The sequence below is a fragment of the Periophthalmus magnuspinnatus genome, chromosome 7 (genome assembly GCF_009829125.3).
Source record: "Periophthalmus magnuspinnatus isolate fPerMag1 chromosome 7, fPerMag1.2.pri, whole genome shotgun sequence".
In the NCBI taxonomy this organism is placed as follows: domain Eukaryota; kingdom Metazoa; phylum Chordata; class Actinopteri; order Gobiiformes; family Gobiidae; genus Periophthalmus; species Periophthalmus magnuspinnatus.
The window spans coordinates 27,422,537-27,440,169 of record NC_047132.1 but is presented as its reverse complement, the minus strand read 5'-3'; the positions used below and the strand labels follow the sequence as shown (position 1 = coordinate 27,440,169).

Genomic DNA, 17,633 nt, shown 5'->3' with positions numbered 1-17,633 from the left:
ACACAGTCACAAATCCAACAACATCACAGGATCCTCTGTCCACATGATTTATCATGTTCATAACACAGTGGGTCAAAGGATAAAGGTCACAACCTGGATGACACTCATAAAACCTCAGGCATCTCTTGTGAATGATGTCAGATCATATCGGTACAAATAAGCAGTAAGAGTAAGACTGGCCTCTTACTTAATAATGAAATAAATGACACAACAAGAAGAGAGTTTTGTGGCATTATTTAATGCTTAGGAGAACCACCTAAAGGAAGTTTACAAATCATGTTTCTGAAAAGTTGACAATTGTAATATTAAACAAAAGTAGTGCCAGTGACTTTGAATTAGCAAAACACACTTGGACAAACACTGACATATTATTTATAACTTTAGAAGATCCTCATATTTTTCATCATAAATATCCATAGGATTCATATAATCTGCTCCAAACTTGTCCAAAACGCACCTAAGAACTCTTCTGCAATAATGTTCCTCTTTCGACCACAGTGATGTGTCAAGTATAAAAAACAGAAGAATGTGGTTGAATTACAATGACACACATTGTTCTACACAATACAACGGTGGACAAAAAACATACTGTACATAAATAATTATTCGATTCAAAAGTGAAGTTACTATGGCCCCAAAACAACAAATCCAAGTAAATAGCGCTATGAAAGAAAGCTAAAAGGGTAGACAAGTGCATTCTATTTACATAAGTGTAAAATGGGTTGACAGATGTGTATCAGCTGAGAGCCCTTGCACAATGTCTTTAACACTTTGGGACTCCAGACAAACACTTACAAACTTTCTGAGCCTTCAGTTTCTACCAGGGCATAGGACAAAAACGTCTGTTCAAAGACCCATTGAAAATCCTCCCGTCTGTTCCAATACTGGTTGAGTCGTTATTTGTACCTACTTACAAATCGTCTTCTGCAGAAATGACATTCTGGTGATACAGCTTCAATAATCTGAAAAGAAAAATAAAATGGGACTGTGAGAAAAAAAGAATAAGAACTTTAGATAGATAGATTACGCAACATCACACATAATGCAGTGTGTATTGTAGCTACGGTTTGGTCATGTGGTTATATTTGCAAAACTTTGATAGCAATCTCATGTGCAAAAATGCTACAGTACATGTAAAATTAATCAATTTTTTTTATTTCTGTGCCCAATCCGAGTACTGGTAGCCTTGAAGTTTTAATTTAATCTATTGCAATTGACCAGAAGCCATTGAAATTGACCATTTTCTTGCCAATGACCTTGTGTTCTTAGTTTTTATGTTGGTGTATGTGGGAGTTACTTGCCTGCTGTGTAGCGCATCAGTAGAGGCCGATCTCTCGCAGATTGAACTTAATAATGACATCGGTGACGGCGTCAAACACAAACTGCACGTTCTTGGTGTCCGTGGCGCAGGTGAAGTGAGTGTAGATCTCTTTAGTGTCCTTCCGTTTGTTCAGATCTTCAAACTGACACTGGATATACGCCGCTGCCTCCTCATACGAGTGCCCACCTACAACAGAAGGGAGACAGGCATATGCATTATTTATTATGCAAAACCGACTGGTGAGCTTTGGACCATGTGTTCCCTCATCATTAGCTTGTGTGAATTCATGAGTAATTTGAGTAATGCCATAGTGTCCTGCATTTGAGGCTTGAGTGCTCAGAAGATTACTATATTCACGTACTGCTTATCCCCGCCCACAGCTCTGTACTTACTTGCAATTACTAATAAATTCAGTCTTCAAGTCCTACATGTACTGTTCTAAAACGTGTCTTGTACCCATTTTAAACAATCAAAATTACTAAATGAAATGCAAGAGGTGGAGCCTTTCAGTTCTGGGATTTTCAATGGACCAATTTCTATTATTACGGCGTTTTAGATCAATACTGTGAACATTATATGACTTCTTTAGTAAGTATTTTCAATGTCATGCTCTAGGGAACTTAAAATCCCCAACTCTGAAAGGCTCTTAGTTTATGATGCTATTTTAAGTTAAATTACTTATGAGCAATCCTGCAGAAATAGGGGCTTGCACTGAAAAAGCTCAGATCTACTTTATGACCTTATTACATTGTTATCAGTGTTTTTAAAGTCCCTTCACTGACAGATGAGCGTAATAGATTACCTTCACTAAGATGCATCAGTGCTTGAATTTATTTAAACTGCTTCACTTCTTCAGACCATAGCAGGGGAAATACAAAATCTCTACAATGCATAATATGAGACAGTTACCAGTGTTGGGAAGTAACTAAATACATGTACTGATAAAACATATCAGAGTAAAGTGTCTCACATATTATTAGGGCTGTAATGATCAATTAGATTCATTGCTTTAATAACTATTTTAATAACAAAGACGGCATTATTAATCTTCAGTTAGTATATTTCCACCTTTATCTGGTTAATAATGCAAAAACACAGTGTGCAATAGAAAGACTTTTTTGTCCACAACAAAACAAAACAAAGAAACAGCAGAATCACATGTGCTCCCAGAGTGCCGTGCTTCCTGGGCTGTACCTGTGTATTCGGGATAGCAGATGGTGAGAGGGCTGCGCGTAATCTTCTCTTCAAACAGGTCCTTCTTGTTCAGGAACAGGATGATGGAGGTGAGCGTGAACCACTTGTTGTTACAGATGGAGTCAAAAAGCTTCATGCTCTCGTGCATTCGGTTCTGAGACAAAGATAAGACTAGTGTCATATTTCTTTTTTTGGGGGAGGGGGGGTAATTTTTAAAAATAAATATTACTTTTCTTATTTTAACAAATCAACAAAACAAAAATAAAGGACAAACGCAATGAGGGTTCAAAAGAAAATCTGAAAAACAAAGACAACATCATCATGGGTTATTGTCCTACAGAGAGTGTTGCTATGGTGAAGTGTATTGGAGTACATTAGGGAAATAAAATATGAATGACAATTAAATGGGCCTTTTTATGAGGTATTTATTGAGCAGGGATTTTAGAGATGAAAAAGGATGCCACCTTTATTTGAATGAGAATAGCAAGCGTAATTACCAAAGCTCACTGTTGCCTGAATTTAAACTTTTTAGACAAAAAAGACTAAAATAAATGTATGATTGCATCTCCACAAAGCTAACTCTTATTTGGCCTGAAGAACAAGCTTTCTGCTTGTTTCCATGAAAATGTTGTTCCTTTGGCTATAATATCCCATATGGCATAAAACTTATCTATTTCCACGGAGACATACAGGTGACATGCCACATCCAGAAAATTACACGATGTTGCTTTAACCACCAATAATGGGGAAAAAGAGTGAATCTAAATCATCCTCAATGTTTTCTTAAAAGGGGTTATATGGGTCTTTTTCAGTGACTTTTGCACAGTTGTGTTGGTGAGGTGAGAATAGTTTAAAGAGTTATCAATATCCTCGTTTGTATCAAGTTAAAAGTGTAACAAAAAAACAAAAGTATTATATATACCATCTCCTCATCCTCTGCCAAAACCAGGTCATAGTCACTGAGAGCGACACAGAAGATGATCGCGGTGACGCCTTCAAAACAGTGGATCCACTTCTTCCTCTCCGAGCGCTGGCCCCCTACATCAAACATCCTGGAACATAGAAAAACATACTTAATCCTGGGACTATTTACAGGATGTATTTACAGTTTGCAGTTACATTTTTAAAAGCATGTTATTATTGGAATAGTTATCATCATTGTGCCTTTTGCTCCCATCAAAACACACAGGTACACTCTAACTTTTCTTTCTAACTTCACCTGTTTGTCTCCTTAAAGATGTTATTGCTTTGCCTGGAATGTTCCAAACTATAGCATTAAACCTATCCATCTCCATACAGACAAGCAGGTGATACCATCTGGCCAAGTTTCAGGTCGAACCAATTAAAATTTGACCCCGCTCAGTTATAATTTATGTTTGGCAGTGTATTTTTGTAGCAATTAAAATATCTGCAACTGAACAACTGCAAGAAATACAAGTTTAATGCCATACCGTGGAGCATTCAAGGAAAACATTAATTCCCATGAAGACAAGCAGGTGGTAGACCCCATCAGAAAAGTTTACACAGTTCACCTTTAAATGTGACGTTGTATAAGTCTCTTAAATCGTCACAAACATCAGACAGGTGTCCTGACTTCATAATCTCATGTTTGTGTCAGTTGCACCTGCGCCCCTCTGTAACCGTGCTCTACCAAAATGAAATGGTCCCATGCTGTGCTCTTCAATCCTTTGATTACACCATCCCAAGTGTTCCCATCCCAAGGCAGGTCAGGGAGGCTATCACAGTTAATGTTCTACCAATATTTATAAGTACGAGCCGCTAGACAAAATAATGTAAATGGACTCAATGTAATCACTTAAATTGTATGGAAGTACTAAACCCAGGGGAAGGCTTTTGGATTTATAAGCAAATCATTCAGCTTAATGGACTCAAATTCAGGAAAATAGTTATGTAATCCTAGCAGGTAAAAAACTAAATTATGTATTTCAATAGTGAGAACATTATGTAAGTATTCAATGGACTAAAAGAAACCTGATCCAATAGACGATCATCTGGTTGAAAAAGTACATAAAAAACACATGTTAAAAGTGCACAATGTACCCACTACCATCTTGTCTCCATGGAGTTACTGCTTTGTCTGGAGTGTTACACAATATGGCATTTAAATTATCTTCATGGAGACAAGCAGGCAAGTTACAGGCCGAGATCTATGAAGAGGCGAGCTTGCTCACAGTCTGAATGTATGTTTTTGAAGGCATTTTTCACCATTAAAAAACTGTAACTTGACCCTCCAGCAGAAAAGTTGCAGTGTGCCTTTAATGAGTAAAAATATCTGACCTTAAACACTACATATAGTTATAGGAAAAGTTATGGTAATACACAAGCAATACTACTAGCACTGCTACTTTAATGAAACATGTCTATAAATATACTTGTTCCTAATTGAGTTCTACAGTTATATTTTACTGGATGCACATTTGCACCACATCTTTCACTTCTGCCAATATAAACATTCGAGCTATGTAAACCAGCTCCCCAAAGCGGCCTCACACCATCTCTTTTTGTTTGCAATATAATTACGTCAAAGTACTGTGGAAGTGATTAGATGTACGAGCTGTATGAACCAGGTGCTGTCACTTTTGTTGCTAGGATCCAAAGGAGACATAGTCCAGCCCATAGCAACATTGTAAAACTAAAATACACACTTTCACACTTGTAACATGGACAAAGCTTTGGTACATTTAATTGGCTTTAGGAGTGACTTTTACAGTGACTTTTACTGCTACTGCTGACTCTAACAATAAACCACCCCACTGTTTAACTACGTATAAACTTTAATTAGCTGCTTTTGTAGAACATGCAAGCTTAAGCTAATGAACTGACTTGAAGTAGAGATCTTTGAAGGTGAAGTGAGTCTCGACGATGCCTGTGGTTTTGACTCTGGTTCGCAGCACGTCCTGCTGCGTTGGCACATAACCAGGCTCACAGATGCGGTCCAGGTCATTCAGGTAGCTGTAAGAAAAGCAGGCAATAGACATAAACTACCAGTCCAAAGTTTGGAGACACACCTTCATTCAATATATATATATATCCAGATTTTTTTTATGTTTACTAATGTGCACATTTTATATACATACACATCATGCAGAAGACATCAAATATATGAAGTAAGATATATGGAATTATTTAGTAAAAAAACAGTTAAACAGCTCAACTAAATATTTTTTATGTTTATATTGAAATCCTCAAAGTAGCCAACTTTTGATTTGTTGAGAGTGCAGCAAACCCTTGACCTTTTCTCAATGAGCTTCTTCATGAAGTCTCCTGAAATGGCTCACACTTCACAGCTGTGCCTTGCCAGGGTCAAGAAATGCCAAAGAGCACATCAGGGTTCAAAGCAAAGGGTAAAGGCTATAAAGTGTTTAGAGTTATTTTGAGTTTATTTTTTGTTTACTACATTCCATTTGTGTCCATTCATAGTTTTCCTGCCTTCAGTGAGAATCTACAAATAATCACGGAAATAAAGAAGAAGAATTTATGAAAAAGTATGCCCAAACGTTTGACTGGTAGTGTAAGACAAACAGACTAAGAGTTGAGAACATCTGAATGCTAGCAGGGCACTGAAATCTTAAAAAAATGTCAGATCTGATCATTTAATTCTCAGTTTTATAGGTTGTCATAGTGATATCGGGATGTGTGACCAGCTGCACAATTTTCCCTTTTTACTATTTTACATTTAATTACACTCTATCTACCTACAAAAATCCCAACTAATTATAAATGAATCCTGACATTCCTAATTTTAAGAGCCAGTTAAGACATTTTAGGTCATATAAAAAGTACATAGAAGAAGTAACTTGATCAAATAAGATAATCATACAAGGAAGTGCAAGTATGTCAGTAGTTTTGAACAAATGCTGTTTTGCAAAAGTGAAGCTTCCTTTCAATTACATGCTTCTCCATTTCACCAATGTTGCACAAGGGAACGCAGCTGAAAAATTATGTAACCAAGCTAACCAAGCCAACATGACCCGTAGTTAATGTTTCTGTATTATTCACTACCAAGGTTCATTCTCAGCATACTCCTCATGCCATCTTTCCTTGCCATTCTCGAGGACCATTTAAGGACACAAACTGACACAAAACAGTTTGAGCTTTGCAAATATAGCATTTAGTTGTCGTGTTGTAAGTTTATTTTTGCATGGTAAGACATTTATAATCACACCTGCACCTGTTTTTAATGTTTTAAATGGACCTATGCAGTTTTTTGTTTTGTTTTGGCGCTCAAAAAAGAGACTGTGGTGCTCTCCTTGGGCTCTCCCTGTATAAAGATAAATTAATGAAAATGGAAGTACTACGGTAAGAAGTATTTTACATTTCTTACCTCATACTGTGTCTAGCTTTGGGCCAATCAGAGCTCACAAAAATGCAAATGTTTTACCGAAATATCGGTATATTGTCTCCGTAGAGATGTCATTGCTTTGGCTGGAATGTTCCATGTTATGTCATGACATTTTTATATCTTGCATTTATCCAATTACAGGTGTCATACATATTCCATTAAAAGTAATAGCGTCTCCAGGTGATGAACTCTCCACCAAAACATAGTAAAAGAAAAATTCGCATCTGTCAACTGGACAAAAAGTTATAGGAGTGAAGATGTTTCACTGTTTTGGATTTGTCTTTTACTATGGAACATACCTGGATGACTGAGGGATTACGCAGACAGCTCCACCAAAAAGTTACATAGTGCACATTTAAAGATGAAGATGCAGTAGTGTGTTACATTGACCCTATACAACATATCTACTTTTGTACACATAACCTAATAATAACGCATTGCTTTTCCAGTGCACAGATTCATGCTTGTACATGTCTGCAGAGGTCTGCTCGACATCTGGGGCTGTGCAGAGTGATACTAAATAAGGGCTCATATTTTGGTGAATAATAAACACAAGGCTTGTGGTGGGTTGAGTAAAAACAGACTTAGCTCCACTGGCCCTTGAGTCTTATTGTGAGGACAGAATGCACTGAGCCCCACGACAGACCAACTGTTTTCACAACAGAAGTCATGCCCTTCACACAAACACTCAGCCAAAGTCTTCATGTTTCATTTAACACCAGAGCTGAACAATTTAGAATATGTAATTGTTCTACCAAGCAAAACTATTGGGATTAGATTTGGTATTTTTATAGTTATACGAGTAGCAATTTGATCACAGTGTACTTTTAAAATATCTAGGAGAACTAACGCTTGAAATGTGAACTATTAAGGTATTACAATAATCACATATGGGTCAGTTGTTTTCAGATGAATTCAAGTTTTCCAAGATTTTCCAAATGCAACTATTCTATTTACCGCTTTATATTGTCATTGGTTGTCATTAATTGCTGCTATACATCCAAACCACATCCAAACTGCTATACATCCAAACTGAAAGGCTTTTATTTTGGAGGGTAATATTATGCAGTGAATGCAATAATAAAACATGCACCAACAGGCCTTCCCGGTCTTCAATTATTTCAACAAATAAAACAGGAAAACCCAACTCATAAAAACGTTATCACACACTGGATGGAAACTATAACAGTGTCTAATTACTATGTATTTCCACATTGTTTCTCAGATAGTGATGCAACTGTGACTACCACTAGACCTTTTTCTGGGGACAAAGAAGGGTTTAAATATTACAGTATGTCAGGTGGAGGCTTTGGTTAGTCCAGTTACAGTTTTCACTCGAGTTTAAGTATGAAAATTGGAAACGTTATTGCAAACAAAGCCTTCTGTAAAAAGGATATATATGAATGTGCAAGTGAATTTGAGATATCTATTATTTTATGTCTTTTGTCGTAGTATCACCAATAAGATGATAAAACAATGACACATTTTCTGCCATTGGACTGGAACAGCATTGAATCCAGAATGACAAACACAACACTAGCTGTATTATTTGGGATACCTGACGTGTGATTGTTTCTGGACCAGCTGGCAGCTTTAGTGCTCTTCACACTGAATGAATTATGATCATGTTTTGCCCTTGGACAGGAAGAGTGAGCATGAGGGGGGATTATAGACAGACTTACTAAGCGGCAGAATCGTTGAGCTGGTACTCTCGAGAACGGTCAAAACAGGCCTGCACCCCCTCGTCGGTCCAAAGGCGTCTGATCACACGGGACAGTTCAGCCGACATCACCCCCTCATCTGCTGAGCTGGCCAGAGTAAACAGCTGCCGGGCGTCGTCCTGGAGAAATAATAATATTAATGCATTTGATGTATATACTGCTCTTTCGGACACTCGAATGTCCTGTGTGTTATTCATTCACTCCACACTTTGGTGATGGTAAACTACTTCTGTATATAAACAAAGCATTTAATTTATGTTCTAATAGAAGACAGGGAGGGGTTTTAATATGCTCCTCCAAGCTTAAAAGGAAAAAAAAAGTGAAATGTGCATTAAGTGTAGTGTGTGCATTAATTTGCTCAAAATAAATAAATAAATGAATGGAATTAAATGGTTGGAACTTAGTAGTAGTAGCAGTAACTAGTATTATTTTATTTATTGTTTAATTGTTTAGGTACCGTGAAACAGATGGTACTGGTAAAGAAAAAATAACAAGGTGTCCAGCCTCAAGTATAGATTTTTTTAAAAAGGAAAGAAAAATGAAAAGTTTTATCACATACGGCTCGAGTGGGATCTCCGAAGTCTATTTTTAAGCGTCCCATTGCTTTAATAATGGCCATTATGGATTGTATTGTGTTGCTGTAGACCACCACTTTGTACTGCTTGCACTCTTCTTCTGAGTAACCATCTTCATGAATGATTCTGCAACAGACAGAATAAAAAACTTTACCAAAAACCCTGCACAACCCAATAAACAATGGTCTAGGGACAAATGTGTGAGAGATAGAGAGAAGGATCTGTCATCATTATCACTGGAGTTTGCACCTCACTGAGCACGCCGCATGGCTAATGTGGGAACTACCAGTCTATTCAGTAGCTGCCAGGCTCGCACCGGCCTCTGTGACTATTGTTTCACATGTTACGGGAAAGAAAGCTTCATTTTCTGCTAAAGCAAACTGAGGTATTTCAAATATGGAGCAAGTTTGTATCGCTGCGCTATTAACCTCTGGCTGTCAGCCGTTAGGAGTGGGAGTCCTCTGTCAATGTCATGGAGAGAAATTGTTAAATGGGGATGTAGGAGTATTACATAAAACCATTTAGTAAATCACTGAGATGAACTGCTAAATCAATTCAATGCAGAAAAAATCATGCGGTTTGCAAAAATAGTCACTACAATAACGACTCTTAGGCACGGCTAATGATGATTAGTTTTGGACAAGCGTTGCTAACAGATTATAGACCAACTTCTCAACAGTATTTGGTCAGGACAGCATGTGTTAATGAATGTACACGCTATAAACACGCTGGATTATAGCCATGAGGCAATTTGGGTGAAGTGTGTTGCCCAAAGACACAAAACAGTATTTATTTGTCACAGCAGAAACCACTGAGCACTGACCTGGCCTGACCATAGACTGTAAATATAAAAGTGAGCATGCACGCACTTCTGGCTCCATTCACTGTGGCTCTAGTTCACTTTCTATTGAAAAAACCTTGTTCCTGTCTCCATAATTGCTGCTGTCAGGCTCATCATTTTGATCTTAAAATGTTCATATTAACCCGCTCTACATGATCTTGGTCCATTTTGTCCCTAAATTAAGATATGAACATTAATAACAAACCTACCAGGTGCCATATTTTCCTTCCTTCTTTTCCGCTAGCGTTAGCAACAGGTTTGATTGAAAGCATTGGTATACGCTTGCTCCCTGCCAAACCAGCAGTGCGGGTGGGAAGGGGCATGTACCTTCACCAGCCTCGCTCCAGATTGGCTCATTGGTTGCTATGATACTCACGGTCGGACTTCCAAATATGGAGTGAAACGCTATGGGTGACATCTAAGGGTCTGACCATGCTTAGCTTCCGAGATCAGAAGAGTTTGGGCATTACAAGTGAATGCTAACTGATAACAAAACCTGTTGCTAGAGAAGATCACAGTTTTAAATTCAAATAAAAGAGATTTACTATAGTTCCGGCATACAATGAGCAATGGTGTCTTTAGCAACCAAACAATACAATTCCAGGAAATGGAGAAGAGGAGAAGTGACTTGTTTCAATACGCACTTACTTCATCTGCTTCACTATTGTGCTCTTTCCAGATTCACCAGCACCTGAAAAGACAGCAATAGTTATGCAATTGAATATAACAGGGATCAAATCATATTATCTCTCACGTTTATTGAATTAATGGCTTTGAATCCGATACAATATACAGCAACATGTGCCAAAAGCAAGACATAGTTTGTGTGTGTGTTTTACAGCGCTCCATATTCAAACAAATAATAGGTTTTGAATCCAGGCCTGTCACGGTAATTACTATATCCACTTGTCGTTCAATATGAGGTATATGAAAGCTGGGACAATATATTTTGGGGCTCAGTATTTATCATCTTCTTTTTCTTTACAATAGTGAAGAGATTCTTGTTATTTTTGATGTAACAAAAAAAGATTTCAGCTGCAGAGGTTTAAAAAATTGCCTAATTATTGCATCATCTGCCATTTATTTCCTGCTGCTCAGGCCTTTTAATATTGCTGTATATTTAAACATCTGCTTACTGGGATAGTCCTGCTTCATTGTTTTTGTGTCAGAGGCATAAAGTAGTTTTAATATGATAGTTTAATGCACTATATCACTATATCTCACTCAAAATGTGTTATCGTGACAGGCCTATTTGAATCTACAATCAGTCACCAGATATTTCTTTTTCAAGAGCCATAGGACACATGTGAGTCATGTGATCCCATTAAAGTGATGATGCAACTGTGTACACTTCAGTGTGAGGCTAATAGGAGAACCAGAGGGCGTTTGTGTAAGAATCGGTGCTTGTTTCACCATAAGGTCTCATCACTGTATTGCTCCAACACTCAGTTGAACAGGAAACAGTTGTCAAGTTTTTGGCTGAGGCAGCGTTTTTCCACCAGGGACACCAATGTATCAAATATAATAATCCCTGTCAACATGTCAGCATCAAAACATAAACAAATACAGTAGATGACAGTAATGGTGCTGTGCTGAAGCTGAAACTTTTTAGCACTATTGTGGTAAAGTAACTATGACATAAGAAAGTGTGCTGTCCATCATAGGGGTTATCTTATCAAATGACAAGTTGGTGATTGGCTAGAAGAAAAGTCTAGAGCACAGCACTTCTCCAGTGAAACATTAAAAGTCACAACCATTACAGGTGTTGTAGCCGTGTTATTCTTGCCTTATTCTAACACATGTCAATCAACTCACAAAACTGAATTTCACTTTGAAAACATCTCCAAGATGTAAGAAGAAAAAAAAAAAAAGAGTTGAAGTCGTTGAAGCAATAACAGCGTAAAAACTTGTCAAACATCTGCCAACAATAGACTTGTTGTCCCTTTTTAGGGATGCACAGATCTAATTCTGGTATTGGACAGCGGCGATAATGAAAAATGAGTTGGATCAGCTAAAGCTAGTATCAGACTGGTGTCGGAACTGAAAAAGGCCAATACAAAATTTGCACGTTTTAGAGCCAATATTTACTTTGGGCTAATGGACCTGCTTAAAGACTATTGTATTTTTGTTAATGGTGTCTTATACGCCCATTTGGGCTCGGCATTCTTTGTATGCAAGACACAATAATAAACTATTCATTCATTCATTCATTCATTCATTCATAAAGAAAAGGCTGAGCTTTAATTGAACACTTCAGCACAAAGAAGGGACCCTGTACTAAATGTGAAGTGCTCTTTTAAAGATCTCTAATAAAACAGAGCTGTGGACTTTAGACAGTAATCACATATTCATAAATAAATCATGTTTTGGGGAAAATGATAAAAATTTGTTCTACATATCAGCCTCAGAATTTACGCAGATCTTATCAGACAACAGCTGCTCTGGATTAAAAAAAAAACCCAAAAAACAGCATTGGCATTGTCATGAAAACTCCATATCGGTGGGTCTCTAACATTTTCCTTTTTAAATGAACCAGTTTGTGTAAATGAAGTATAATTGCATAAACTTTACACTTAAGTTGACCTATTATGAGAAATGATTTCTATGAACATGTGGAGCGAGTTTCCACTGGCTGTAAAACTATTTTCCTAATATACCCATAGACAGTAATTAGTGATCACAGTATGAAGATGTTTTTACACAAAGGAATGTGAAATATGGACTGCTGCTTAACTAAAATAGAAAGGCCCGGGTCTGCTTGGAAAATGATTTAAGATAAGTCATTGTAGTGTTGTTATTGTTGGCCCTGTCCCATTTGGGAATCCTGCCCTAATACATTTAGTCACAGTTAGCAGTGCAGTTATGTGTCCCGATGCCTGTCTACAAGATTTAAACCCACAAATTCTTCTGGTTTAACAGCACCAAATGAGATTTATGCTCTCAGACAAGGGAGGGGGGAGTGGATACTGTTGAACTCTCTCATTCACGGCATTTCTGGCCCATTATCAGCTATGGCCTTTTGCCAGCTCACTCACCACTGCTACAGACAGAGGCATCCAAAACCACACCATGTCTCCAAACCAGAAACCATTTAACCACAATCTAAAATGCAGATATTTAAGAATCACTGGCAGCTGTTTTTCAGTCAAGCATTTTCATTGGTCCCTTCAGTTTCAGTGGTTTTGCATTAGGAAAATAGCCGATCCGTGCTTTGTTTTCCCCCCATAAATCTAATTTAGCACAGACAGGGGAAGAGGGCAGCACTCGGAAAAAATTGCTTCACTTTTTTGTGTGGTTTAAAATGACCGCTCCCATACAAAAGGATTTCGGGTCATTTGGATTTTAGCTCACTTAAGTAATTTTAAGCCATTTCCAGTTACTCCATATACAACATACACGAGCGAACCTATACATGCTGTTTTCCTCTTTTGCTAAAATAGAAGCATAAAACACAATGGACCACAAGCTCTCAGCACAATAGCAGCCAGTAAGCATCTGATGAATGGTCACACATTGGTGACTCAGAAATGGGAGGAAGTACAGTTAAGAGCAGCTTTTTGTCCTGGCGCAGAGCATAAAACGCACTTCGATACCCAGTCAGTCTGCTATCCATGTATTGTTTTTGGCTTAAAATATATCTTGATGACAAATGATCAAAGACAAAGCAAAGCGGTTTTGTTCAAAGTTTAGTATATTAGGTTTTAGTATATTAGGATTCTTATCATTTGTGTTTTAGAGACTATTTTGCTCTATTTGGCTCTATATTGCGGTATTTTTCTGAGCTATGTTACAATGTTGTTTCCTGGAGTTGTGTTTTGTTTCATTGACACGTTTAACACAGAAATCCTAAATATTTCAGCTGTGTTCTTTTGTCAAACTGAAAATACTGTTCGACCTTGTGATGTCATGTGGTAATACAGGAAGTGCTTAAATTCCATACACCTTCACTAGAAACATTTGGATGATTTCAGTTCTTGAATTGCCAATCGCTACAGAACAAAAGTTAAAAGGTTAACATGAAAACTACCACTTCATGACAAAACAAGACGGAACAGAGCAGGCTCAAAATGTAGATATTTCAATTTTTTTGCTTTACATAACCATTGTCTAATAAAAGTTGAAGAGAAAAAAGTTTAGTACAAGAGTTTCATTTTTATTATTGGCATCACTGACAATTTTATAGTCCATCCTATTTTTTACAAGAGCCGAAGGATACCAAGTACTTGCAGCATTTGTGGGAAGATTTAGTAACCTTTTGCAGAGAGATCCTCACACAACCTCAGCTATGCATGATAAAGTATACATTATTAGCCCATATAAAATGCCATCCTTATAATGTAAAGCTGTGCTCGTAGATGCTGGTGGTGTGATTTACCGGCTCCTCTCTGAGAATGGATTCTGTAACAACATTTGCACTTTAAAATCACCCATTTAATAAAGTGCTGGGTGCTGGCATCACTTTGGGAAATACTGCTGGGGCCAGTGGTAATCGCATTACATTGGATCATGTTACAGAAACCAAACAGCGAATGAGGAAGAGTACTCCACTGTCCTATGCTTTGACCGGCCCTCTGCCATCTATTAAAACTATTACTGTCTTAACTGGTACCATATGGCTATTCTTCTAGATTGTATAATGGTTGTGAAAGTGTCCCGTTTCTTTTATCTACGTTGGTGGGTTTATAGAGTACCGAGATCCTGTGCATTCTATCACCTCAGAGATTTGTATCATTTCACGTCTTTGTGTCTTCTTGTATTTGATTTTGCACAACAGTGGACTCTCCCCCTTCTCTGAACCCTCTTCCCTCACACAACCTTTTCCCCATTACATCCTCAAATCTCTTCTTAGATCATCATCGTGTTATTCAGATTATTGCTTAACAACTGAATCTAGGGGACAAGCTGCAAATGTTTCATCAGTCCCTTTTATGGTCATTTAAATAGCATAAAAATCATGGATGACAAGAGCTACCCATTGAAAAGAAAATACCAAAATTGGTTTCAATCATATGTGACTCTGGTTATGTATTAGAGTTATAGATATTTTAATGAATAATTAATTGTTCATCATCATATACATATTCTGGAAATGGGTGGTCTGAGTCTATCCCAGCAACTTTAGGGCTCAAGTGATAAACTATCTGGAAAATGATCATTCTACTGCAGTAATTCACCATGTCTGTGCCTTTTGAACAAACCTCAAAAAAGATGGAGGTGTGCGCAAATCCAAGGGTCGAAACATTTAGCTTTCTATATGCTAATGTGGAGGATTGTAAAGATGACCACAAGTGAGTTCCAACACGTGAGCAGATACTATCAACACTGCCAGAAACCACCATGGCCAGTTCATTTCTTGTCAGGCTTTCTTCTCAATGTATGTTCTCTCAATTATAAACCAAAATTACAGTGTGCAAAACCAAGCTGGTTTGTCTAACTACAGGCATCTGGACCAAAAATGCAACTGGGCTACAGCAACCTTTAGTACTGCAAAGATTTTCACTGGTTTGGCTTAAGATTTAGATTTCAATTTCATTTCAGAGGTTCCAGTAAGAAGGCTTTCCTCAGATGTGAGTGGTTGGGAATTTTTTCTTACTCATCCCATTTAAAAACTTCAAAATCTGTAGGGCTGTGTGTGTACTGAATGGAAAAAAGACTCCCATGGCCCTTTAAAACCAGTCAGATATGGAGCTCATCATTTTGTTGAAAAGTTGACAGCATAAACAATCTGAAGGGTAGACTGCTGTGTTCAATCCCCGTTGGCACTTCTCCTCAGCCAACACCCTGTGTGTCATTTTACCTCCCACTGAATGTGTATATGAACCGAGACAAAATGACAGCTCAAATATGTTCCACTGACCCAATGTAAACAAATTCAACCTAATCTAAAACAGTCATAACAGAGACACAGGCTGTATGACTTTTGGAGTGTTGTTCGGGTTAAACAATGTCCCCTGTGATGCGTAAAATGCCATTACTCGTGCGTTTAGCTGCACAACTATGCGTAACAAACCAAAAATAGTAGTAAAAGTAGATTATAAACCGTAAAATTGTGTTTCATACCTAAAAGCAGCAGCTTGACTTCCCTGGAAGACTTCTCTCTGTCCTCTCGTAGGTTTTTGTCAATCATCTTACTTCTTTCCACCGCTGCCTTGTCCTCGGCGCTGATCGTGCACCCCATGTCTACACTTTTACGCACAAATTAATTCTCTTTTTACGTGTGGAGTGAATGTCGGTCTGTCATAAGTTGTCAAGCGGTACAGTCCCGTCCAACAGCCCCCTGCACAGTTAACTTTTCCCAGGCTGCAGCTGCTCAGAGGAAGCGGACGCCGGGGTGAAAGGCGTTGTCAGAAGCGGAGCCTGTGTCGTCTGTGTCCAGAAAGACGCACAAACTGATGCTGCCAGAGCGCGCTGCTTCAGTCCCGCGTGCCCAGGTACAGACTCTTCAAACTCAGGAAGAAAAAACACCATCAAAATGTGTAAGAAGTAGCCTAGAAAATGTAACTATCTAGTCTAAATACGGCCGTGAGATAGTGAAATGACATGGGATCACTGACACAAGTTGACGACAATTCATCCGCGTTTTGCTGCAACGGACCAAGAAAATGCTACCGCTATGAAGACGGAAAATCAATACCCCCGAGGCTTGATGGGAAATGTAGTTGTCATGCATTATACCAAGCCTCCTTTTGAGTCTCATAAGTCTGTACCAGGCTGCACACTCTTTCCAAACATGTTATAAACTTTCCACTTGTCTTGCAGGCCTGTTTCTGTTGGTGCACATGTGCTTGATGTTAAGTTACAGTTCCCCTATTAAACAATTCCGTTTTTAATTCTTACTGGGCAACGGTACACGTCTTTTTGTGATGTGAGAGCGCCCTCAATCATTTCTGTGCAGAACTACAGCTGTAGACAAACTAAACTGTTTAGTTTAGTGAAGTTATAAGCCAAGTCCAGGCAAAATCCTATTTAATTTATTTGGATCTTCTTCTTGGCCAGGTTGTAGACTATATAGACCTAGTTTTGCTTCTAAATAGTAAGATTTGCCTTAGTTCTGATCTTATACAACATTTATTATATTTTATTTATTCATCTCACAAAAACTAAAACTCCCATATTTCAATTACTTCCTTGAGCTTTTTCAACCTTTGTGTCTCCAAAATCTCATGTGTGCACCATCATGCTGCTCTAACACCAAGATGCACCCACAACCCCAACAACAATAACCCTCTTTCACTCCTGATTTCCTCACTTTTGGGACTATTGGAAGTTACAAGTGCTAAAACATCTAAAATGGAGAGCAAAACCTCAAGGGAGTATTCCCCTGCCAGGAGGCCCCATTGTTGATTTTATTAAAAGAAAACATAGAGATAAGAGGTATTCAGAATAATTTGGTGCATTCAGTTTAAAAATGTTCAACAAATTATGTGAAACTGAAGTGTGTGGGTGTGGGTGTGTGTGTGGGGTGTGTGTGGGTGTGTGTGGGTGGGTGTGTGTGTGTGTGTGTGTGTGTGTGTGTGTGTGCTCTATTTTGTGTTGACTGATGGTGCAAAAGAAAGGTCTGTCTGATTATAATAGTGAGCCTACCTATTCTTAGATACTCCCCATAGAGTAGACCCGT

At 38.1% G+C, this 17,633-nt stretch overlaps 1 protein-coding gene across 1 annotated transcript; it reads right to left on the bottom strand.

Moving 5' to 3' along the window:
- Window positions 1-1,281: 1,281 nt before the first annotated feature.
- Window positions 1,282-16,598, bottom strand: gnai3 (guanine nucleotide binding protein (G protein), alpha inhibiting activity polypeptide 3). The gene is made up of 8 exons (XM_033969260.2): window positions 16,076-16,598; window positions 10,664-10,706; window positions 9,159-9,300; window positions 8,561-8,718; window positions 5,360-5,488; window positions 3,438-3,567; window positions 2,516-2,669; window positions 1,282-1,507 (listed from the first exon to the last, which is right to left on the bottom strand). The coding sequence occupies exons 1-8, from the start codon at window positions 16,191-16,193 to the stop codon at window positions 1,317-1,319; spliced, it is 1,065 nt and encodes a 354-aa protein (XP_033825151.1). The 5' UTR covers window positions 16,194-16,598; the 3' UTR covers window positions 1,282-1,316.
- Between the last annotated feature and the right edge of the window lie 1,035 nt (window positions 16,599-17,633).